The sequence below is a fragment of the Pagrus pagrus genome, assembly GCF_965226575.1.
Source record: "Pagrus pagrus genome assembly, chromosome: 23".
NCBI lineage: Eukaryota > Metazoa > Chordata > Actinopteri > Spariformes > Sparidae > Pagrus > Pagrus pagrus.
In genome coordinates, this window is record NC_140205.1 from 5,943,131 (window position 1) to 5,969,406 (window position 26,276).

The 26,276-nt window shown below is 42.6% G+C and overlaps 1 protein-coding gene across 1 annotated transcript in view; it reads right to left on the reverse strand.

Annotated features, from left to right (window-relative positions):
- Nucleotides 1-456: 456 nt before the first annotated feature.
- chrm2a (cholinergic receptor, muscarinic 2a) overlaps nucleotides 457-26,276 on the reverse strand; it is an 86,651-nt gene continuing 60,831 nt past the window's right edge. Inside the window, exon 3 of the mRNA XM_084346568.1 lies at nucleotides 457-9,815. Coding sequence (XP_084202694.1) covers nucleotides 8,266-9,774 — 1,509 coding nt within the window. The 5' untranslated portion in view covers nucleotides 9,775-9,815 and the 3' untranslated portion in view covers nucleotides 457-8,265. The remainder of the gene's footprint in view (nucleotides 9,816-26,276) is intronic.

Sequence of the window (26,276 nt, forward strand, 5' to 3'; positions counted from 1 at the left end):
AGTGGCCTTAAATTTCAGACTATGACGCTCTCCACAACTAGCATTGGTTTTGCACATGGAGGGCTCCGAGGTCGAGCTAGCAACAAAACTTCATATCCAACATCCAATTAGACAAGAAAACGACTTGGTTAGGTTAAGGCAAGGAGACTAGCTGATTACATTTGGCACCAAAAATACTTGGTTAGGTGGAAAAGCCCAGTGTGTGACCCATCCAACCACCTCAACCGACCCCTGACTTGGACTTTTGGATGTGAGAGGGGTAACTACAGCGTCAAACGTAGCAGCACTGGACCACTGACCGGGCATGAAGATGGGCTGGTCCCATCTGCTAACATGGAGGAGGGCAGGATTTATGACCTGCATCACAGCCAACCACCAGGGGGCGATCGAGAGACGTCGCTGTCACGTCATCCATCGACAGTCCCGACAGTCAAAAACTCTCTTGAACCTTTCAAACACATTTTGATATATATTTATTTGAATTTCATTCTGAGAGAATATGGCACAATGCAACCACTTGACGCAGTTCATCTTACAGTGTTGTAGGTGGCCAGTGATAGTAACACTCAGATTTCATTGTCCAGAACAAATAATCAATCAAGAACGCATCAAAAAGGAAAAATCAATACCATTGTTACTGTACAGGAAGTATCATAGTGGGGGGAGGGGGGGGAGGAGAATAAATGAGGGACTCTTGGGAGAGGGGGAGGGGGGACATTCAGATAGTAGCTATTAAAGACGTGTATGTACATTGCAAATGTACCACATCCCAATTACATATAATGTATTATATAGATATATACAATGCAAACAATAGACTCTTAAATGTATTTTTCCTATTGCAAGAGAAGCCACAAGCCACAGTGAGTGATACACAATGAACATCTACATACAGAATCAAATGAAAAATGAACACTCGTATGTACATTTAACACTTGCAGCAGGCTACTGAGTTTTTTTGTTCTTTTTTTTTGTTGTTTTTTTTTTTGTTTGTTTGCTGATTTCGTTTTAAATCCACACGACCCCGCAAGTTCAGATCGGGTCAAACAGCTCAACGCTTTGGTTGCTCCACGAAAAAAGAAAAAAAGAAAAAGAGGAAAAAAAAAAAAAAAAGAGAAACATCTTTTTCCCCAGGATGTTAAAATTGCAAAAGTTATAAAGTGTGTCCAGTAATATAGCAGACGGGCCAGCTTCTTTGCCAAGGTGAGTGTGAAGCCTTATGAATTTACAGGTGAAAAATCGAAATGAAGCCCTTCCCTCCGGGCCTCTGGGTCACATTGAAACTAGGCTTAGCTTTTGTCCACCTCTAGGTCTTCCAGGTTTGCTCTTTTATTTTTTTCATATACCTCTCTGGCTGCAAAAAGTCACTCTTGAAATCCCCTGGAACGATGCTCCCGAGTTCAGAAGTTTGGATCCGGTCGCTCATTTTGCAAGGCAGGAATCCATTTCATCCGTCCATCGTGCCCCCAGAAATGCACATATATATTTATACCTTCTACTTTTATAATCATATTCTCTTTGAAACTCTTCCATAAACCAAGCTATTCATATTCTTATGGATTTTAAACAACATTTTTAATCTCAAACCAAGAAGAAGAAACTCTGTCTGTACACGGATCATATTCTAATTTTGCAATACTCACATCTGTACTTTGTACAATGATAAACAGATTTTTATAAAATGTGATAGAAAATGTACAATATAATGTATTTATATGTGTTCCAGTACCACGCAAAGCTGTGTCTAAGTGAGTCTTTGGAAGCCTGTTGCTATTGAAAGACTGTTGAAAGAGGAAGGAGTGATGACAGAGAGATAGACAATCACACCGTGTGCATCTTCCCTGATGTGTGCCGTGATATTTTGTCCAATCGGATGTCTTCATGCAGAGAAAAATAAAACGCTGCACACATGCAAGCCGCATGCACACGCACACCCACACCCACACTTACACTCAAACGACAGAGCTGATCTCGATGTAATGGCAGACACGCAGGGTTTGCACAGCAAAGCACAATTTCCCATATGACAACTGTGAATGCACACACCCGACACAAACACACAAACACATACTCGATGGAAAATCAACCAAAACAGCCCGCTGTGCCTTCAGGATATATTGAAATATGTCACTGCCGTGAGTGTGTACTGTACAGTTGTTGATTATTTCAGAAGGCATCGGGATGATGATTTTAGATTGTTCAGTCCAAACTCTCATCGCCTACTGCAATCATGCAGTGACTGTTAAGATGGAAATTATAGTAATGGGAGCTCAGAGCCGAGGAAAACAACATCCTCACCAGAAAAAAAGTAAAAAAGTTCATTCGGGAGGCTGAATAACATGCTGTTAAAGGAGACCTATTATGCTTTTTTCCCGTTATTTTCCTTGTGCATGTAAAAGGCCTTGAAACTTAAAAATCCCAAAGCCTGCACCAACAGGAGCTCCTCTTACCCACGGAAAACACTGCTCCTGAACGCCTCGTCAGTAGCCCCGCCTATAATCCCATGACCTTGTGACATCACACTACGTCACCATATCGCACACTTGAATAATCCACGCCGATATTTACTTTAGAAGTGAAGATTACTTGAAGCTGAAAACACACAACCGAGCGGACCGGAGACAAGGTGAGTGGTGCTGGCTCAGGCATGTTTGAGCTGACCAATCAGAGCAGACCGGGTACTCAGGAGGAGTAAACTTTTCTTTTAGCAGTGGTAACCCAAAATAAAATTATAAACCTGAAAATGAGCATAATACGTCTCCTTTACATGTAGCACCATACACACCTTCCAGCACACACGCACATATGATACAACAGGTTTTACGATAAAGGAGCAATTTGTTTATGTCACTCTGGATAAGGCACTTCAAATTGCTCCGTACAATCTGGCGATATATATGTGTTTTTCCCGATAAAAATCTCGCAGCGTGCACACGTGCTGCTGCGTCTTTTTCTTTTCTGCATGGCTGCACGAGACCGCAGAGATTACTCTCAGCACGAGCGAAGCCAGAGAAACCTTAGATTTTTGAAGTCGTCTCTGATAAACGTTTCATGTCACATGTACTCCGTAAAAGGAGTTTAGCCCTTTGACATAAGCCGTATGAAGAGGAGCCCAGCTAGCTCTGACGGCACATTATGATCTGTTGACTTACAATTGAGACAATGTTTATGCTAGTCATACTAGGACGGATGAACATCAGAATATATGCTCACGAGCACTGATGTGTTACAATGAACTCATGGAGATGGGAAGGTCATAATAACCCTCGAAGCGAGGGGACGGTGGATCGTGTTTGCACAACATGGGAATGAGATGCAATAAAAGCACAGGAGGGATGGTAAACAGCGCCGCATCACACTGTGTTTACACCAGGCGGCAGGTTTCGTCTGGGACGCTCAAATTCCTGCAGCAGAACCCTTGGCTGACCCGCCCAGAACGGCTGTGACTTCTCCAAACATGGTTCCACATGCAGCGTGATCCTCTCGCTGTGGATTTTGTCATTGACAACCCTCCCATCCTTCCCCCCCTTCCTTCTCCCCCCCTCTCTCTCAACCTCCTGTAACCATGACTACAAAGGCAAGCTTATCTGTTTCAAACGTACAGAGTGTACACCTTGGGGGCTATCAGTCGCTTTTTCTCCCTCCCATGCGTGACAGCCGTTCTCTTTCACTGTCACCCAGCGACGCTTTCACGTTCTATCGCATGCCCACGTTCTCTCACATCATCCACTCTCCCCGCCTCACAAAGGGGCTGATACAAGAAGGTTGTTTTGTTCTCGTCTGCTCAACTACTTGGCAACAGGAGCAAGGGGGGGGGGGAGTAAAACGGTTTATGAGAACTTTGCTCCTGGTGTTTGAAGTGCCGGGCGCGGTGATAACTGCAGTGAGCAGCACTGTTTTTTTTTTTTTTAGATCCATCCCGGGCCATCTCCCAGCTCCGGGAGGTGATAAACTGCCATCACCTTCCATCAAACACCCAAGCAGCAGCTCAAACCGGGACCCCTGGACCTCGGCTTGAGCTGCGAGCCACTTACTCTCCTGCTGGTATCACTCAAACGACAGCTTAGCACAGATTAATCAGATATTCCGGACGGCTCTTTACCCACTACTGAGATGTGTGACAGATGTCAGACAGACGTGGCTCGATTTATCACCGTGACGGATGGTTGGATGTTGAACTTGGATGGATGCCTCAGTTCCTGCTTAAACTGCTCGGATAGATCAACACGGACCATCCATGTATGTGCAGCAGTGGTGGAAAGCACATTCACTTGAATACTTTATAGCTTTACTGCCGCATTTAAGAAGAAAGTAAAGTACCTTTTACTTATTTTGACAGCAGCTAGTTAGTTCATAGTATATTTTTCATATTAGGCATTTTACAAGCTCACCACATGATGCATCGCTAGCTGCTTAATTATTATCCCTCAGTAATAACAAATCAATGATAAAATCCTGAATATTCAGCATGTACAGAAGAGTACAATTTGCAAATACCTCGGTCTATTTCACTGTCAACAGTCAAACAAACAGCGAAAACGGACAAAAATTCACATTTAGGGGGCTGGAACCAAAATATTTCTGCCATATTTGCTTAAACTTTTCTTGAATTATTGTTTTTCTGTTTGGTTTTTTAGCGAAGTGTCTGTTCTTCAGCCCATTTTCTGCACGTGTTAGATGCATAAATACACATTTGCAGCTCATTAAGATAAAGTAAAAGATTCTCTGTGGCTGTACATAAACTGAAATCACAGCACAGCTATACTGCTGTTCAACATATTACGAGTGATCACAATTTCCTACAGTGATAAATACTGTAGTCTTCGAGTATAATACCGAGACTTCGCCGGAGCTACAGACCATGTGAGCGGTAAATTAACATGTCGAGTAAAATTCTGAATGCTGGATTTGTTTTGTCTTTTTACGTTGTGATATTGCAATTTTAATTCAAGTTAAGGATCCTTTCACCACTGACGTACGGCTACACGCTGGAGATGCATCCTGAGGTTTGCTCCTGGCATGTTTAAATAGCATTTCACCGTATTGCTTGAGGTTGCGAGCAAAGAAATGTAAATGTCAGCGTGCTGGCTCAATGCAAAAAATGTGATTTATTTCTGTAACTCTGAAATTTGAAAAGCAAGTGAAAGGATGTTTATCCTGCGGTGTCTCTGCACATAAAGGAGCTGAGATACGGCAGGAAGGGAGGCTATAACAAGCGGAGGAAAGAAATGAATGGTAGAGCAAGTTAATGAATGTATACGTGATATTTACATTACATTCATGACCTCGTATATGAGGTAGAGACTATAACAGGATCAGGGCTGAGTGGAGCACTAAGTGGGGCAATGGGCGCGCAGCAAGTGAGCACAAGCTGAGCGTGTAATGGGCAATCTTTAATCTCAAATGTAGGTGTTCCACATTGTCCCGTAATCTGATCAGCCTCATGGTGAGTTTTCATTATAGCATCTGTCCCAGATCTCTCTTTAAGGAGACAGCCTCGAGGAGCTGCTCGGTTTGCGGGCGTAATACCGCGCCGTGCCCCCCTACCAGCAACCGTGGCAGCCTCCTGATGGCAAACGCTCATGCATATTCATCAACTCCTACAGCAGCATACATTAATGTAACTGAGGATTGTCTAATAGGTTGAAATGATGGATGACATGCATGAGTACACAGAACACGTCTTACAGTAAATTGATATTTTCTCATTTCTATTGTAATTAAAATGAGCACAACTATTTATTACTTTAATGATTTACATAGAATTAAATAACTTGTTAATTTTTTTTTTTTAAATAAAGAAGGAGATGGGTTACAAAATGTGTACGGCGAAGACGCAAAATTAGCCCTTGTTTAAATCACGAGGTCGCAACCTGTGATCAGAAGTAAACTCCACTCCTGGAGCGAACACACACGTCGGCACATATACCCACAAGCACCTCACACAAGATAATCCACACACACACACTCTCTCACACACACCCAGGTTTTCACATCGTCAGTACAGTACGTACAGTACACACTCATCAATCCACGAATCAGCAAGATCGAGTGACGTCTCCCACTCATCCACACACACCAAAGATCAAATCAAAAAACACACACCACACAATGCCTTCCCACAGCTCTGAGCTCCGGCCACCTGTTTCACTCGAGGAGTAGGACGGATCCTCGCAGTCGTGAATAACTTTAACATCTTCACAGCAACATCTTTGCCATGAAACATACATCAAACACCTCGTCAGCGGTTGTGAAAGCTGACGTGATGCGATGCGATAAGAGCGGCTGGCGAATCAAAGAGTGCGACTGAACAATCACAGGCCACGTTTTCTTTTTGTGTTGAGTCATAACTCTTGTGTGGTCTTCGAGCTATTTGGTTATTCTTTTATGATGATACATTGCAGGTTATATTCATCGAGTTTTCTCTGATAAAAATCAGAAAGATATGGTTTTTACACGGGTCACGTGAGGGACTATTTCTTGGCCGGGTGCAGCGACTACAAGACTTCAGGATTTTTTTACTCCCTAACAAAAAATAGTACCACACATAAAAACACTTTTTCAATTTTGACTTTGTACGCAGATGGAGGAAATATAAGATGTTAGACGCTGACAGTATTTCTGCTAAGCTAAGCTAAATGTATCCTGGCCTCACCAAGACAGAGGATAAGCATATTTACGAAGTATTTATGTGGAGCTTTTTGGTTATCCTTTAAAATGACACATGGCAGGTTGTATTTAGTGAGTTTTCTTTGATAAAAATCCAAAATGTCAAAACAAGTTGTGGTTTTTACGGAGGTTATGTGAGGGACTATTTCTTGGCCGGGGGCAGTGACTTCCACACAGTGACGACAAGACTTTAGGAAATGATTGCAACCAACCGAAAAAAATAAAATAAACAAAAAATTTAAAAATAGTCTCACACATAAAAAACTTGTAAAACCAGAACTTGGTTTTTGTTTTTGTTCGCATTAAATAAAGGAGATTTAACGTGTTAGATGCTCACAGTATTTTTGCTAAGCTAAGCTAATTGTAGCTTTGTCTAGTGGGATTGTTGATTGATTTGAATGGTTCAAATTAGCGACTGAGTTTGTGTTTATATGTCGGGTGAATGTTTTTCTATTTTATGGTACAAAATAGGTCAACATTCTGCAAAAGAGTTCATGAAAATTACAAAAAAGCACATCACTTCTGCAAAGCTTGCATATGCAAAATTGTAATCACCTCCATTGTTTTGGAGTGGAGGCCAAAAAACTCATATTTCAGTACCTGGCCAAGTAAAACCGCCAGTAGAGGGAAGTGAGAAAATGTTTTTTTGTGATTTGGCTGAACTGATTCTTTAAGTCCTCGATGATTTCTTGCCACTGCTTGGCAAGTTGACAAGTGCGGCGTTAATATATTTATATACCTATTATGTATTAATGGTAACTCATTCCCACAGGGGCTCATGGGTAGATGGGAATCGCATCCGACCCTGATGTGACCATTTCGGAGGCAATCTAACACAAGCTGCCCCACTTTACTCTACATGTTGCTGGTTGGAAGTGCCATGATGAGGATCACAGACGGATAGAAAGAAGGCAGGCAGAGGGGCACACATGGGTGTACGCACATACTCCGAGCCAGCACACACCCAAGTGTGCACTCACATAAATATTGAGTATACACTGATATGTACAGTTATCTACAGGTATCTTCACTGAACTTCAAACTTCTGAGGTTTGTAAATTCAGACAGCCCTATTTTCCCATTTTGAAGTTTTCTTGTGTCTTCGTACAGCACAGATCCTCCGCCGCTCTTTATCTTTTTTTTGTTGTTGTTGTTGTTGTTTTTTCCATTTTTTATCAGCTCAGTGTCACTCCTAAGTGCTCCCTGCTTTACAACCTCGCTCTTTTATTTAATTTTTTTTTTTTCGGCTCACAACACTGAATGAATCTGAATTTTTCACAACCCTCCTTATCTATGCTGCTTCTGCACAACACATCTCGACGCAACTGGCATCATTTGAACTCGTGTAAAGTGCTACAACCGGTTATTGAGAGAGAAATTGAAAAAAAGAAATGATAAAATGATTTAAAAGCAATTCAAAATGTGCTCTTGCGGTCTTTGTCATGCTCACACACCTCTTTCACAGACACGCTAACACACACACACACACACACACACACGGATGGCACACACACACACACACACACACACACACACACACACACACACACACACAAACACACACACTGGCAACTCTTTCTCATAAGTGACCCATATTTATCTGGCTGACCTAATGTTTTTATACTGGCAGAGGAGAAGATGTTTGAATGTCTTTTTAAATGTGACGTTGCACAGAGCGTAGCAGGCCGGGTTGATGGTGCTGTTGATGTAGCACAGCCAGTAGCCAATAGTCCACACTGTGTTGGGGATGCAGCTGGAGCAGAAGGTGTTAATAAGCACCATCACATTATAAGGAGTCCAGGTGGCTACAAAAGCTACCAGGATGGCCATTATGGTGCGGGTCACTTTTTTCTCCCGTGACGGCGGCGCTTTCTTCTTCTTGTTGGGAGGTTGCTTTGTCATCTTCACAATCTTCCGCGCAACGTGGTTCTGCCGCTCTGTGGCCGGGACGATCTCTACGGTGGCGTTGGACGGTGTGTAGCAGTCACCCTTGGGCGATTTCGTCTTGATCTTGATGCAGGTCAGCTTGGAGCCCCCTGCCTTGGCTCGCTGGCGCGGCAGTGGCTGGCTCGTCTCTGCGCTGGAGTTCGCGGTAGAGGGTACCGCCTCATCCTCTTTCTGATTGGACGCAGCCACGCTGCCGGATGTTGAATCATTGGAGCTCTCCTTCTCTTCTCCCGGAGTGCAGTTCTCCTTCGCCATGTCGTCGCCTTCAGTTTCTCCCTCGGCAGTGGTCGAGGAAGGTCCTTTGCCATTTTGCAGTTTTCCATCATGCTGGTTAGCTCCATCCTCAGCATTCTGGCACTGGGAATGTCCTGTGTCTTCCCCTGGTACGTTGTTATTGTTGGGTTTTGGTGTGTTGTTCCTCCTCTGGCCGGGCGACAGGGGCTCTGGATTGGCGCCCGATGGCTTGCGGTTATCCTTCTTCACGCGGCTCTTGCTCGCTCTGGAGATCTGCCAGTACAGCTGAATCATGATGATGACAGGCAGGTAAAAGGCGGCAATGGCGGTGCCAAAAGTGACTGCGGCATTAGAGAAGAACTGGATGTAGCACTCCCTTTCAGGCACTGTCCGCCCACCAACAATGAACTGCCAGAAGAGGATGGCTGGTGCCCAGAGGATGAAAGACAGGACCCAGGCTGCAGCAATCATCATTCCTGCCATCTTGGTGGTCCTTTTGACAGGGTAGCTGAGGGGCTTGGTGACACAGAAATATCTGTCAAAGCTTATGATGAGAAGATTCATGACAGATGCATTGCTGACAACGTAGTCCAAGGCTAACCACAGGTCACACACCACCGGCCCCAGAGGCCAGTACCCGATCACTATGTAGACTGTGTACAAGTTCATAGAGCACAGTCCAATAATTAGGTCAGCACATGCGAGGCTGAATAAAAAATAGTTGTTGACAGTCTGTAAGTTCCGATTAACTTTGATGGAAAGCATGACCAGGATATTTCCAATAACTGTGACCAAACTGAGGGAGCCGGCCACCAACACGATGAACACCACCTCCACAGTCTTGTAGGCGCTCTCTTTCTCTTCCACAACTTCTGTGTCATTGCCTTCGGAGGCATTCCAGTAGGTGAAATTTAATACATCCATGGCATTTGGTCTTGTGTTGCCACCTCCTACTCAGATGGTACCTACAAAAGAGAACAGAGGAGAAGAGAGGATTTGTGATGAGGTGCAAGAGATGATGTATCACCTTCAGCTTTAGCATTTTCAAGACTTTTGAATTGAATATAAACACAGGGTCATGGTTAAAAGTCTGTTATACTATGCTACGTAGTTTGACTCTTCAGGAATACTTTTATTCTTTACAACTCAGAAATAACTCTCTTTTCTTAAAGGCACACACAACATTCAAGGACATTTAGCAATTTCAACATCTGCAAAGCAACAAACTCCACTATATCTTTATATAGCACATAGTTGTTTTCTGCTATATTCTCTCATCTCATCTTTTTTTGTATTACACGTTTTCTGAAAATGAATCTTACAAAAGTCTAAATAAGCCAAAACAAAAAATGCCCATGAATCTAAATTGAAATACCAAATACCATGTGGTACAGTAGCAGCACTTTAACATTCAACATGCAGTTATTTGTTTCAGTCACATCCAGTGTAAATACATTTAATATTACGATTCCATCTTTTTAATGTGTACTGTTTGAGGGGAGAGTGATGATGATCCAGATTATAAAATATAATTAAATATATGTTTCCCTTAACCATCTGCATGTGACCTTTTCTGCCTTCCAGCTTTCAGCTCGTCTAAAAGCAATTCATCAAACAGCGCTGACAATTTTGGCTGTACGCCAATTAAATTGGTAATTACAAGCACGGATATCTGGCACAGATATTTTTCATAATCAGCGCGTAAATAACATCTCCCCATTAGGCACCTGTTTCATTATTGAGAGGAGAGGGGGGGGGAAAAACCCACTAAAAATGGACTGCACAGTGTATATGCACATGAATGACTGATGAAAAATGAGATGAGAGGAAATGAGGCAACGAGTCAAATGAGGATATCGCACAGAAAGCCTTGGCATGGTGGCGAAGCACCGAGCCTGATTCACTTCAACCGAGTGAGGAGAAGAAAGAGGCTGTTTACTCACTGGACAACAGCGTGTCTGAAGGTGGTGGTCAGAACTTTTACTTGTGTATAAGAAGCAATACTACAGTGCAACAGGACTTTACAAGTGAAAGTCCTGCATTCAAAATTTTAATTTACCATCAAAATACACTTAAAGCAGCATCACGTATGAGAACTCATTATGCAGAGTGGCCCATTTCAGAAAAATATATTATCATTGTTTCATAAATATCGATGCATTAATGTACTTATCAATTAAGTATGTGGATGGGGCTGATTTGACCCGCTTCATTAACTATTGGGTATCTTAATGTATAATAATATATCATCTTTTGTTTATAATATTATGCATTGATGATCTGAAAGTAAATTGTACGTATATTGACGTGTGTATAGCAGCAGCAGCATTTTTCTGATTGTGGGAATCAGCCTTTTTTTCTTTTAATTCGATAGCCAATAAAACAAATGAATTGTAAAGCTTTGGCTCTGATGCAGCAGGTTCCTGCAAAGTAACTAGTGACTAAAGTTATCAAATAAATGTAGTGCCTCCAAAATGTGGTGAGGTGGAAGTATAAAGAAGGAAGCATGCAAAGGAATAACTCCAGTACAATGCCGAAAAATTCTAATTTAATAAGTGTGTAGTATCAGAAAATGGAAATACTCAAGTAAAGTACAAGTACCTCAAAATGAACTTCATAACATTCCATAACTTAAGTTTTAAATTAAATGTAGTGGAGAAAGAAGTATAAAGTAGCAAGCAAAGTACCTAAAAAGTGTACTTTAGTACAGTACTTAAGTAAATATACTCTGTTACTTTCCACTTTCTGTTTTTTTAAATGTCTAATCTTGTATAAGTGTTTTCAAATACTGAATTTAAGGTAAACCAGCGTTAACAGATCTCCATGGACACCAAAATAAAACTGGCAACAAACACAGAAATCCATCCATTTTCTGTCCTTTCAAAGCGTGCGTCTGTACTGTTATCAACTCCATATTTATTTTTTATCACGCAGAGTCCTCACAGCTGTTTATTTTTTTTTTCCTCCAGGCTTTTGTCTGCCTGCCCACTCTGATGGATGCATTTTTCCGACCGCACAATGCCTGATAACTACGAATTATTAACAGCTTCAATTACTGTCCTCTAATTTCTTCAGTCTTCTGAATGTGTTCCCCAACCTCTCTACTTGCCGTGGATGTAATAGTTTTTTAAACTGTGCAACGTTAGCGCGTGCATGCTTTAAAAGGCGAGGGAAAAGTGTAATTACACACCACACACACACAGTCCACGCTACCAAGAGTTCAATAAAAACTTTAAAAGGAATTATTGACAAAATTGGCGCCGACGTTTTATCTTCAAAGGTCCAATTTCAAGTCTCACTGAAAAATTCTCTTCATACAGCACTATAAAATTCTTTTGATCCTCAAGTGACCCACTAGTTCTCGCTTCTAACCTTAGACATTTGCCTGCGTTGTAGACCTTGCCTTGATTTATACACTGTTCAGTTCTGTGTTTCACAGGCCTTTGATATGAGGAGTGATGTGGTTTGTCTGCGCACATTTCCGGGTGCAGCGGGTCAGATTTTATGGCCCGCTCGGTCGCTTATCACTTCTCAGTTTGACATAAATATCATCAGGCTGGACGGAGAAGTGCTTCATTTTTTTTTTCCCTCAAGCCTCTTTTTCACGCAGGTAAAAGAAACCAATCAAACTTTATTCAACCTGTGGTGTCCTGCTAGTAAATCAAAAGCTTTTTTCAAAGCAGCCTTCTGTTGTTACTTAAAAGAAAGATCAATATGCTTTCCAATAGGTTTCTTGGCACTGCAGTGGATACAAATCTAGAGCAATCCAACTTAAACCCACCAAGAAAACCACGCACATTCATCATTTTTCAGACAGAAGCTGGGGTTTAATCACCCGCGAAGGAATCAAACTGTCTGTACCTTTAAGCAAGATCAATGATAAAGTTGAAAAGTGTAGACATACTGCAAGTAAATCTGACTCATTTGTCCAGGAACACCTCTGACGATATTTTTCTTTTCTTTTGTCTTCTTTGGACATCACACTCAACATACTGCGTCTAAGTCACTCACTTGATTTGAACTTGATGGTGACGGTACATTGGTCATTGACCATCTGATGAAGTAAAACAAAGTGAATCTGATGTATCACGCTGCAGCCAAAGTTAATGAAGTGTTATGGCTGACGCACCACTGCAGCTGGAGAGCAGTCCTGTCCAAGACTTTGCCATTTCGGCTTAAAGTCTTTAACCGTTGAGCACAGTTGCTGAGTAACTAGTGAACATTCATTTATCTGCTTTGCCAGAAATCCCTAATCATTGCATTAGCCATGGAGCTAAGCTGGCCTAATCCCCATAAAATGTTTAAGTCCACCGATTTATATTCAAAAACACCAACAATACAAATGGGACACACTTGTGGCACGCTTGAGACAAGTGGATTAGAGAAGTAAAGTGGATCAGTATAGATGGTCATAGCACAGTGGAGGCAGTCAAACTCCCCTAGCTGCTCTTAGTCCATCTCCAGCTGCTGTAAAGCCAGCCCCAACACCTGAAATCTCTGCCACAACACAGCGGGAGCTAGAGTCAAATAAAGATGTACAAATCCCTTTCAGCTCAATTTGGACAGCCGTGGTTTTCTGAAAAGGGCTCAGGGGAGCCTCGACTTTGTCTAAAAGCTTCCATCCACATGTTGTGAGTCATGTTAGCATCATCCTACTGAGAAAAGCCTCTCCTGTTTCCAAAGAAAACCAATGGTGTGCTTACGTTCACCCATCAATAAGATGTTTTACAGTCAAGGAAGGATTCCCTACGGCACGCTCATGTGTTTCACAAGGCGGTGGACCTCGCCCCATCCTTGACTGGGAACGACCGAGCCTTTCGACGATGCCCCTTCATACCCAATCATGATACAGCCCATCCTCATCAAAAACTACCATATAGGTCGACAATAAAAGCAGCTTATTCCAACCGGTATTGACATTTGTTGTAAGGTGGAAGCCCTCTAGCCAATGTAGTAATTATTGTGGCAGCAAAGGAGGAAGTCAGGTGGAGTAAAAAATAAATCTGCATAGGGAGGTGGACCAGGTGGATGGTTGGGATAAAGGATCACAGGACTGTCATCCATGAGAGACCAAATGTCAACAGTGACCCAAACCACAATGTTTCCTAACCAACCGTGAAACAAAGGTCCGGTACACCTGTCTCTGCAACGATCATGATGTTTTGGGAGTCGCTAGCATTCGACGTATTCAGTCGTTTATGTATGAGGATGTCATGATACTAGCACCTGTTACCAATTAACCTGTCCCAACTTGTCTGATTGCTGGCATCAAATTCAGAATAAACATATACAGTACCTCAAAGCACCATGTTTTATCTCATCAACTTCATTGATTTGTTTATGGTCTTTGTTCTGTTTTCAGCTGAATATACTGTTCGTCTTTTTTACACAGGGTTCCAACTTTTTTGGGCTCAGGGTTGCATTTTTATCTCGTCTCCCCTGGATGCAGCGAGCAAAAGTCGGGAAGTTGTACTGAACTGAAGGAAAAACATCTTTTCTTTAGTGTTGACTGTTCGAAAATGCTGGCATCGCAGCCCGCTGAGCATGAGTGCAGTTGCCATCGCCTGGGGAGAGCAGCAGTGGCACTCTTAGCATAGCTATCAATCATGGAGCTTACCTGCAAGTCTCAGTACTACTACAGTCAGCACCAGAGCAGCTGACAGAGCCCAATCAGAAAATGAGTGACACATTCATTATTATCCTGAGAGAGATGAATATTCAGATTTTTCTCCTTAATCCATTAAGAAGTGTGATGAGATAAACACTCTCACTGTAGTTGAAGCAAAATATAAGATAGGCTTGGAGTCAAGTTTTATCTGCACCATCTTCATCCAATGCACTGAGTGCATGTCAGTGGAGTGTGGGTCAGTGGACGCCACATGCTAAATTTGCCCTTTCTGTTTAGTATATTAGAAAAAAAAAATGAGACAAGGCAGTTGCTGCCATGGGAGGACGTGAATAAATGAGCTTGAGTATTGTTCTGTGTTCAGATTTAGGTATTCCCAGAGCTGGCTCACTAGAGCTGAAAATTGCTTATGCCCTCTGGGAGGCAGAAAGGGCCGACCTCACCGTTCTGTCTGCAGTGTCTTTTGTAGTGGACGTCAGGATGGTCAGATGACAACTGAGTAAACTCAAATAACTACTGAAGAAACAATTGTAGCATTTTTGTTACGAGGATGCCTGCTTTGCCTTAAATTCAAAGCTAAATAACTACTTACACAGGTCACCGGTTTTGTCAGGGACACACAACAGGTTCCAGCTTTCTGTTGAAGTAGCTCCGAGCAGAAATCTAGGACACATTGCCTCCGAATGTGGCAGCTGCGAGGCTGCTTTTAACCCGATGCATTTGACTGCCTCCCTAGTGTCCAGATTCCTATTCCCCATCTTTGAGTGCTGATCCAAGGTAAAGCCCAGGGCACTTGCCCCCTGCTTTCAATGATTACATGCATTTTCATTGCAGGCCCTCTCCAAGGAAGCGTGCAGGGTTAGGCCTTCGTTTACTTGCTGTTTGCAGGGAAGCATGACTGGAATGCAAAAGCTATCATTGCTGCAGTACGGCGGCTCCGCGGGGGGTGTAGATCCATTCAGCTCTCCTCCCAAAGGTATTACAGTTAATGGATATGAGCAAGTTTGAAAAAAGAAAAAAAAAACAAAAAACGTGCTCGTCTAAAGGCTTCCCCATTGCAGACAAGCATACTTTACAGTTTTCAGACAAGTTAAAGGATAACTGCACCAATTTTACACACATGTGAAAGAAGTATTTAAAGCCCCTTTGTATCTCTAGAGGAAGCTGCATTGAATCTGATAAATAAGGTTTTGAAAAGGTCTTTGGTCTATCATTGGACTCATATAACACTGTTTACAGTTTATGAGCAAATTATCAAAACTGATACAACAGATGTCGTCTTTTTTAATTCACACATTGTTCTTCCTTTTCAAAACCTGGTGCCTACATTACCCACAATGCCACCTAGCCTCTGAGTGACATCACTGGTGGAAATTAGGGTTCGGGGTTAGGGTTAGAGATTACATACAACTTCCTCTGGACCCACAAAAGGTAACTTTTTCCTGTAAACACACTTTAATGTGTAAAACGGGGGAATTGCCCTTTAAGAGAGATGTATTATGACAATCCGGGAAGGTTCCAACTGGTTCATATCAGTGGTGACTGGAAAACACAGAGTGGAAGTAATTTTTCTTCCACTGAGACAATTTCCTTCATCTTTCTGGACTCTACTGTGAGGTTAAGTTCCTGCTTAGGTAAATATTGGCTCATTTTCTCCCAACTGTGCGCAAACTACCCTCCAGTCGAGCTGTCATTCAGCCAGGGAAACTGACAAAGCACTGAGAGACACACTGACACACTTGCATGCAAATATTTGAAGAAATGTTTAGCAGGAAATGAAAAAGGTCCCGATAACCATCCAAACCAACACGCCATCTCTGTGTTCTGATCAAACATGGCGACAGAACAATTCGAATCTTGAGCTGGTGAAGTATAATTACAAATTTGCATTCATTTCCTCAAGCTCTTTCCGCTGTCTCAGGGATATCAGACTGTTCAGGAAAGATCTTGACAGATGCCTTTAGGGATTCAATGTAAATATTTATACAGAGAACGATCAAAGCCATTTATTTGGGTACTGGATCATGGTGTCAGTGGGCTAAATTACGTAGGCCAGACTTCCTCTTCCCACAGCTGCAACCTTCAGCTCTACCTTGGTAATCTTGGGGTGTTCCCTGCCCAGAAAAGATATTTAATTCCTCCAGGAAATTCTGTGAAAGAACTCTTCTCGATCTCCACCTGGCAGGAGACCCAGGGGGATACCACCTCGGGGAGTTCCTGACCATTTCATTCAACTTAAAAGGTTATGTTTAATGCTCCCCTTGGATATCTTGGCTTTTCACCCTGTCCCTGTTGCTCTTTACAGGTGAACCCTGACACCCTCCAAGGAGAGCCAATTTCAATCATATTGCTCGACTCTTAACCACAAGAGGGCCAGGTTATGCTAGAAATGAACTGGTTTGTAAGGCATGTCAGCTGACTGCATCAGAAACTTGTTCTTAACCAGAGATGGGTCACATGACTAGACTTGAGTCACAAATTAAAGGATTTGAATCTTGCCTGACTATCAGAGATATAAGACTCGACTCAAACTGGAGACAGATTACTTTTTGAAATTAAAAATGTGCATTTTCTAGATATTGATAAGTTAAGTTTTGTTTTTTGAAACATGATTGGGCGATTCTAGAGCAACGCACACAAACCTGGCACTTTATCAGGATGCGACAGACCAGTCGAGGCTACCACCACAACATTGGAAACTTGTTCAACAATCCAGCAAACACATCTGAAAAAGTCTACTGGCACCTGTCAGCATGTTGAAGACCACAACATACAAGAAACCCCGAGCCAGCCAACTGACCAGCAGCGAATGGTGATGTCTTTGAAGGTCACAGACAGACATCATCAGCAAAAACGAGGGGGTTTCCTGGTTTCCCTATTCTTTGGAGGCCATTCTTCCCTATTGCAGCTGATTCAAGGGCAACAAATGTTGCGTCCCTACCAGGTGCTCTTGCCCCCTGACATTAGTTGGAGTATCAAACCCCTTTTGATATAACTTGACACTGGCCTTTCATTAGAAGTTAGACAGTGACATTATGCATGAGAGGATGTAATTACAGGAAAAAACCTCTTCTTCACAAAGGTGTGACAAAGCCTCTCAAACCCAAACCTCTCTGGCTGTGCTTGTGTTAAGTGGACCTGAAGCAAGAGACGTTAATGAAGAGTAAACGAGCAGGAAATGACATTCAAGCGGGTGGGAAAAACAAGCTGTGATAATCTGCAAACAGTCAACTACCCGGAGATTCCCCAGAGAAACTGAAGGTGGCCATGTGTCACTGTACGCCAAGTGAGGGGAATGAGATTTAAATGTACACTGGAGAATTTGCCCGCTTTGTGTGTGCACAAAAATAAAGAGAGCGGGAGTATGAATGCAGTTCTTGGCAGGAGTCGCCTCCATCTTTGAGTCCTAATGCAGTCAACCAAATCAAAACCAAGTGACTGCTCCGCTCCCTCTTTATTTCTGTTGATGAATTGTCTGGAGACTTGACGGCAAGAGGCTCATAATTCTTTCACTGTGACCTTTAGATGCCACTTCATAGAAATTATATTCATACTGATTTACTGAATTTATCTTCAGCATTGCAGGAATGTCATTTTAAGGTGCCCTCTATCCAGCTACACCCCCTCCTCCTTACCTCGTCGGAGACTGCTCAGAGATCAGCCTATTGATATTCCAGCTACTTTGCTATAGCAGCCTCTACACCATCTGTGAAAAATGACAGTGTCACATACGACCTCTGTTGTTCCCGCCAGGCGGCCCAGCCAACACGCAACCCAAAAATCTGTTACATACACATTTTGAGGAAAAAAATTACTGGACGCTTGGTTTCGCCTTCTGCTGAGCATAGATTAAAAAAACCTCCAAGAGCCAAGTCTTTTCGTATCGTCAAGTCCTGTTTTGAGCAGATGTAGGTCAATGGAAAGATCTTCTATAGTCCTAACCATAGTTGACAGATCAGAAGCCGCACTTGTCTGGAAAATATCACAAGCCTTCTGGGATGCAAAAACACTGGAGCTCAGCCAGTAATGAATGAAATAAGTCCTGGAGCGAGCTCGGAAGGTGAGGGAGACGAGTCAATTTTCTCCTGTCATACAGGGAGCTGCTACGACCTGACAAACGCCGTCACGCTACGTACTCCAACGCTCGCTATCTGGCTGCTCTCACTTCACATTAAACGTTTTATTTCATACAAATAAAATACCCAGGACTGCAAAAGCCTGCACCATGTATCCTCTGTTGATTTGGCTCTAATTAGCAGATTTCCATATTTCTAATCATAATTGCTTCTCAAGAGTAAAAGCAGTGGTATGAGCTCTTACAATTTCATTAGCACGAATCTCAATGGAGAGTTTTAGTGGCTTATTATAGTTTAAGGAACATCAGCTGCGCTTCAGGTATCAGCACAAATACCCCCTGTTATCAGCAACCTTGATCTAAAAATACCCCGAGCACTATACAGCTAAACCCTAATGCAGATCGTAAAGGAAACGCTCCATGTCGAAGTTTGAGAGTCGCTTATTCTCCGAAGAGTTACAGACTCATTGTGATGAATCAGATCTCTTTTAATTCATGCGGCATGGAGAGAAGACCCACAGCGTTCTCTCCAGACTTGTATACCGTCAGGTAACAACAGGACAACAGACCTCATGGCTTCATCAGTCACACATTCAGGTGCTGATCACGTCTTCCCCAGAACAATGGCCCTTTCATGTTATGCAAGAGAGTGACTGTCAGCTGACTCTCATCCGACTTCCTCACAGAAGAGAATCAGGCAGACGTCACCGAATCTTTGCCATGATTCCTGAATTTCTTAATCTAAAATATTAAATTTTAGGTCCCATGGGGTCCAGCGGAAGGGGGGTGACATTGCATATATATGGGAATTACATATATCTCACTTAATGCTTCCTGTAAACCAAGACGATATATAATGGCTCAAATACTCAGATAAGTATATGTAAGAGAGGTCTTCTCTGGTGAAATGCTGCAGGACTCTGCCGGCCGACAGACAGCCCGCATGTTTGTGCAAGGCCGACACTATGGATGGAATAATGTTAAATATGTGCAGTGATCTAACGCCGTGCATGGAGAAATCCTTTGAGCTGGAATAAGTGTATTGACATTTCCATTCCTTCCGCTGTAAAAATATGCCCATTTTTGATTATCTAATCTGTATCTCGTGTGGGCAGAAATAGAACATCGATGATCGTTCTCGCAAGATACAGTGCATGCCTTTCTCCACGGCTCGTCTTCGACAGACCTGCCGCATTATCAGGCTGTGATTCAGATAAATCCCAGGAAATGGAGCCTCTGCTCAGCTTTACTTGGCCAGGGACACCATCATGTGCAACATTATAGCATGCGGCGATGTGGCGTCTTACCCTATTGTGGATATCAGCTAAGAGCATCTCCCATGTAATGTACACAGCCATTAGAATGACAGTAAAGCCTGTTTCCTTTTCTATATTGCCTCCGGGACTCCCCCGCTGTCCCTGCTTCTTCATACTCTGCATGGCAATGAGCTGGCCTTCTATTCTCTCCTGGCAGTTGCTGGCTCATTACTGATTTCACATGGAGCACAGACATGGATGCACTCTCCACCGGGCCACTACGTTTATGTGGACGCTCAGTAATCGTCTCACGCAGGTGAAGCAGAGCCCTGCTGGTGATGCTCTGGGGCTTCCTCTCCCCGGCTTTGTTCAATTAAAGCCTGCTCTTAGCCGTCGCCACCGAACGAGTGCATGGCTTCACATTGCCCGGTATGGAAATTTAGAGGAAAGGAACGGATGAGTGTGACAGAAATATACACTTCACTTTTGATTTGTTGAAGAGTCCGAGACAGCGCAGACTAAGAGGGGTAAAAATAAAATACGACGCAGCGTCTGCTGCAAACAGAATGGAAAGGTCACCTTCTATTAATGCGGTGCAACGCTGCCTTTGAATAATGAGATTGTGTTATGCAAGCGAGCTCTCAGACTTTGTACAGTGAGTGGCTCCGAGCGTGCCACCGGCTCGCAGTGAAGACTGACTTTATGACCAGACATTTTAAACTCAGGCCGCTGAGCAATTATAACTCACCCTTTGACTAGAGTGTGCTTAGTGGGAAGAACATAATGTCACTCTCAATGTGACACTCTTAAAGGTTTAACTGCTTCTCAAAAGGTGTCGAGCACATAGTTAGTATTCAGCGGTTGAGGATCAGTCAAGAGAAGTTGTGTGATATTACATGAAGCTGGCCTGTAGTACCCGAGTCTCATTATGGCTTGGAGGCCAGTCTCGAGTGCACCTTTTTGAATTACCATTTACTGGAAGTTGACCTTACTTTTTATTCCCTTTTGAAAACATAAAATTGGTAGTTTTATTGACGATTGCGGGGTTTTGTTAAATAGAAATTCCCCCTGTGAAAACCCATTGAAAGCCACTATATTCACAATTTTTATGTTAGGTTTTTTTTATGTAATCGTTGCCGCTTTCAAATTTTACTGGAATTGCTGCTTCCAGCCCGTTTCGTCTCAGTTTCCATGGGTTGGATTTGTGAGTGGAAGGTGGTAATAGCATGAATTTAGGTGTCTTTTTCTGTACTGCCAGTGGAGGATGCTGGAAAAAACTAAATTCAAAATCCCACACGATGGTTTGTACTTCAGTATGTACTCAAAACTTCAAAGTGGAAAGACACAACTTTTTGCCTGAATGTATGATGAAGTAAATATCACACAGTGAAGTGGCTTTGAAGAGATGACACCATCTGCATTCAGACTGGCTCCCTGTAAGCCTACCTTCCACTGTGCTGTTTGGATCTTGCTGGAAAAATTAAAGCTGTATTTATGGCACAAAGAAGGCCATTGTCCCTGCCTACCTGCCTACTTATTGACATAACCATATGTTTTGCTCTACCTGTATCGGGTAGAGATCAGGGTTTTAACATGAAATTGGGATTCTGACGGTTGTTTCTTGCTTTGAGTAGCTAGGCTGCTAGTGGTAGCCATGTTGCTAAAATTTGCAGCCATAAAATGGACCAAGGGCTGCAGAGGCCAGAAACAAAGATCTTGTTTGTTTCTGGCTGCTACCATTGGCAAAGAAGTTGTCTTTATGACAGCCGAAGTAGATGGGGACTCAAAAACAACCCAAAAGACATTAAATGGCCCCACACAGCTTGTCTGGCATAATCCAAGTCTCCTGGAAGCCCAGAGATCCCAAATTGATTTGAAAAGATGTTATTTACAACCTTTATAGAGCCAAAGTCTTCACAGTGGCAGCCAAGCTAAAAGCGTTAGCATACTGAGGCGGGAACATGAGCACGCCGAAGGAGTAAATAACGTCTTTTCAAATTAATTCGGTTTCTCTGGGCTTCCTGGAGACTTGGATTATGTCAGACGACCTATATGGAGCCATTTCATGTTTTTTTGAAGGTTGTTTTTTGAGGTTTTAAAACAAGTCTCCATTTACTTCAGCTGTTTAGGCGAATATCACAACGCTGTTTTGCTGTGAAGCTCCAGAAATGTTTTGTGGACTACAAAACTTCGCCTATATTTCCATCGGCATGGGTGTGAGTAGACAATGACTGAATTTTCATTTTTGGGTGAACTGCTCCTTTAATGCACTGATTGCAGGTAGATTTTAAACCTTCTAATCATCACTTTTTCATTTAAAAATACTATTTAGGCAATAAAACTGAATTTTCACTGGTATTTGTCTCACCCCTTTCTGTCCTGACTCAAACTCAACTGGACTTGGGACATACACAAGTTACACAACATGAAGTCCTTATTATATTTCCATCTCTGGGAGATAAAGAGCGCCTCTGCCATTTTTTCCTGAGCAGGATGTGATGGTGCTCTTTTGCTCACACTCTGAATCAGCATGCCTGTCTAAGCACTCCTAATCGCTCTGCCAGCATCGCTGTCACCCTGCTACTGTCCTGTCCTCGTTCCCCTGTATGTGTCCTGCCTGTGATGTATCACACTGGCACCATCCCTCGATAGAAAGCTGTGGTGCTCATTAAGATAGGGAAAGATAGCAAAAATGGAAAAAAGGCAGGCAAGGCGAAGGGAACGAGATAAAGCATGTGCCTGTTGGATTTGTTCCACTTCATTGTTTCTGTATTTCGTTGCCCTCCCCCCCTCCTCTCGTACACTGTCTTTCTCCTGTGATTCAGAGTTTAGTGATAAAAAGCAGAGCTATGTTGCCCTTGGAGAACTTGCTCTATTTACAGGACCTGTTTTCCATCAGACTATACATTAATGTAAAGCAGCACTGAGTGCGGAGAATGTCCGGCTCGAGTTTGAGTGCTGTACTGTCTGTAAAGTTCGTAAGAGTGATGTCTCCTATCCAAACTCTAGTTTCCAGCGTTCTTTAAATGCAACAGCCAAACCAAAAGCCTGGAGACTCTAACAAACTGTCTACTTCAGTGGAGCGTTATGGGACTTGCGGTCCAAGAACCACTGATGCATGAAGGTTCTCTGTGGTTGTTCACTTGCAGAGGGATCTGTCTCACACTTGTAGAGAGGCAGCTTCAGCGAAGCCAGATAAGACAGGAACACAATGTGCCTCAGCCAGTCACAAGTGGCCATCAGCATCCTTGGCAGTAATCTCCGAAAGCCTACGGTGTCGCTGTAAATACAGCTGACGGATGCTAATCCACGGAAGTCAACCTTGATCCAAATGAAAGATGCGCCATGACCAGAACTCAAAGCGCTCAAACGTGATGGCCTGTCAGGCTCGTGCTGTCACGCAGACAGGCGGTTCTGACAGGACACACTTATGTGGCTCTCCCGAATTGATTACCTTGTCACTGCCTCTCGTTTATCCGCTGATGAAAAGAGATTCAGTAGTGGAGTTATGTGATTCCTGGATTGCAAATTTTGGTAATATCCTTTTCTAGAGTGGCTGCTTTTGACAATTTTCACATAACTTCTACTGAGATGATTTTACAGCCTGGATTTGCACAAACACTCAAAGTGAAAAACTACTGGAGGCCACTTCTTGGCTTCTTTCAACAGTAAAATGATAATAAGCTTCCACTCCTCAAATCTACACTGTACTTCACAGCCGTTATCAATTATACATGTTGTGTACTCCACTTATTTGCATTTGCCTCCAGAGACCATCCATAACGGTGACTGCTTAGTTAAACGGTGAAGTTTAAAAAGATAAATAATGATCACAGGGTTTTCATTTTTCTGAAAAGTGGACCACACAGGAGGAGCTGCGGGGCCGCGCGCCGTGAGATGCATTTTGATTCAGCTGCCGGAGAATGCGTGAAGCGCTCTGAAAGACAAGAGGCATGCTCCTGCATCATGTTTGATTTATTTGAGCCATCTGTCTTCCTAGTAGGCCTCGACACGCAGGATTGATAGCGCTGACACGCGCTGTTCTCAGCACTGCAACGGGTATAACACAAATGGCGAACATTGTGCTTTTTTCTCGCCACATATGTCACATCACTTCTGTCCATCTAATAAAGCAACATAATGAATAAACACATGCTGACAGCGATGCACACCCAAACACGGCCGTCGTCGTGAAATTACCGTGAAATTGTGAGAAAAAAAAAAATGCGATGCAAAAGGATGTTTGAAGGCAAGAGGTGTCAGCTATGTAATTAGCCCTTCTTAGTCTGTCCTCCCCTTGCTTTCAGTATCTCATTCCCCGGTGCTCTTGACTGACAGCTTTATATTTCAGGGAGAGCACGCCACCGGACTTTTGTGCTCGAAAAAACACTCTCCACTGTTCAGACGCGGCTAATTGGTGTTTCACATTTGCTGGAGCAACACGAGCGCACCTAACCTAACATCTCATCAAAACATTGTGCCTGGAGCCAATCACGTCCGTCCAACTAAACATTCATTAGCAGGCCTGACACTAATGACGGCCATGCTGTTGACATCAGAGCACGCAAAGGAAAGCGACCCTCAGGAAACTCGCTGTCATTTCTGATTCTGTTAATTGGAAAATTTTGATGCTGTGTCGCCTCTGGCCAAAATCCATTGAAAAGGCCAAACTTTGACCTATTTTCACCAATGAGAACATCTGCCATTGACCTAGGTTTTTTTTTTTTTATTTAATAATGTGCTAATTATAGGAGAAACTTATAGGAATAAATACACACTGTTACAAATACAAGACAGTATATCCAGTAAATACAGTATAATACTGTAAATGTTGATGTCTTTGATAAACACAGGTTACTTTAAATGTGTTTAAATCATTAGCTTCTAGCAGTGTTATACTGTAAAATTCATATTATAAGCCACTGAAATAGATTTTACAGTAAAAAACAATTTATGGACATTATAGTAGGAGCAATATGGAAAACATGTATACAGCACAGTACTGTAATTCCTTTACAGTAATAAACTGCTGTTGTAGATTACAGTAGGAAAACTAAAATAACAGTTTCATGATAGCAACTGTAGCTTCCAGTATTTTACTGTAATACATATATTCTGTACAGTATTGTCCTGTACTTTCTTTACAGTAATAAACTGTTGTTGTAGATTACAGTTGGTAAACTGTAAAATAACAGTTTCATGCTCACAGCTGTAATTTAAAGTATAAGTAGTAGTAGTAACAGTTTATCATTTAAAACCCTTGTCTTTCTACTCAGGGTTTGGTTTTGTGGGTATTTTTTATACGGTATATTCATCATGCTTGACACATCCCCCCCAGCCACCTCTGTGTATGTCTGTCCATATCAGTGTGATGATTACCTGTTGTTTGTGTGTGCCTGGTTATCTCCTGGTGGGAATTACATTTATGACACCACTGTGGCTGTGACGAATACAGCCCCTCAAACAGCTGCCTGCACTGAAACCTATTTACACACAACATACGATCCACCGACACATGTAATTGATCTGGGATTGCATTCAACAGATACAGTCCATACATGAATGACCGGCAGCGGACTTAATAAAACTAACAATAAGGGTGATAACATGAGCCGTGTAAGCATATTCCGCTGTTGTAAGGGCAAAATCATTTTAAGAGTGGAGTACCTCAAGGTACCTGTCTTGATCCTTGTCTATTTTCACTCACGACGTGCTTTAATTGAAATGCGTCATTTAATGCTCCTATGGTGCACTGCAGGTATCAGATATCACACCACAGAATCAAAACCAAACCTCTGCCTCTGTCTTTACATCACTGACAGCCTCCTCTGCTTGTGCCTCCTCACACCTGCGACAGCAAATTATTACACTGACCTCACTATCACGGGTAAGTATTCAAAATAGCTGAATTTGGTGATGAGAGACTTCACAGCAGTGTGTCCTCACAGGGCGCAGCACCTCAGCTGTGATATCTGTCTCCAGCTCACTTACCACAGCTGCGGACAAGCAGCTACGGTCGCTGGGTCCTCATTTGAGCCTCCGAAATCAAAATGAGGTCGGGGGTACGAGCATCAAAGCAGTTTCAGCCATTTTAAAAAAACAATAGGTGTGCTTCAAAACACTCGTTCAGATGCTTTCAGTGCGTTTGGCCCCTTAACGCTTTGGTAATGTGAGCTCATGGCTGTACTTTACAGATGTCTAACTACTGATCAGTCAGTTACAAAAGTTATTGAACTGGTTAGATTAAAATAGATGGCATTGAAAGTATATTAAAAAAAAAAAAAAAGCAGAAATCATGGTTAAAATCATGTTATATTCTAAATTACAGTTAAATCTCTTCAATAAAGTTCCTGCATTTGACCCCCAACTATGAACTGCTTCAGGCAAATCATATCGATGGAAGTAGAAAGCCCACTGGTTGAGATGCAAGACAAATTTAAAGCAATAAGATACCTCTATTTCATCAAAA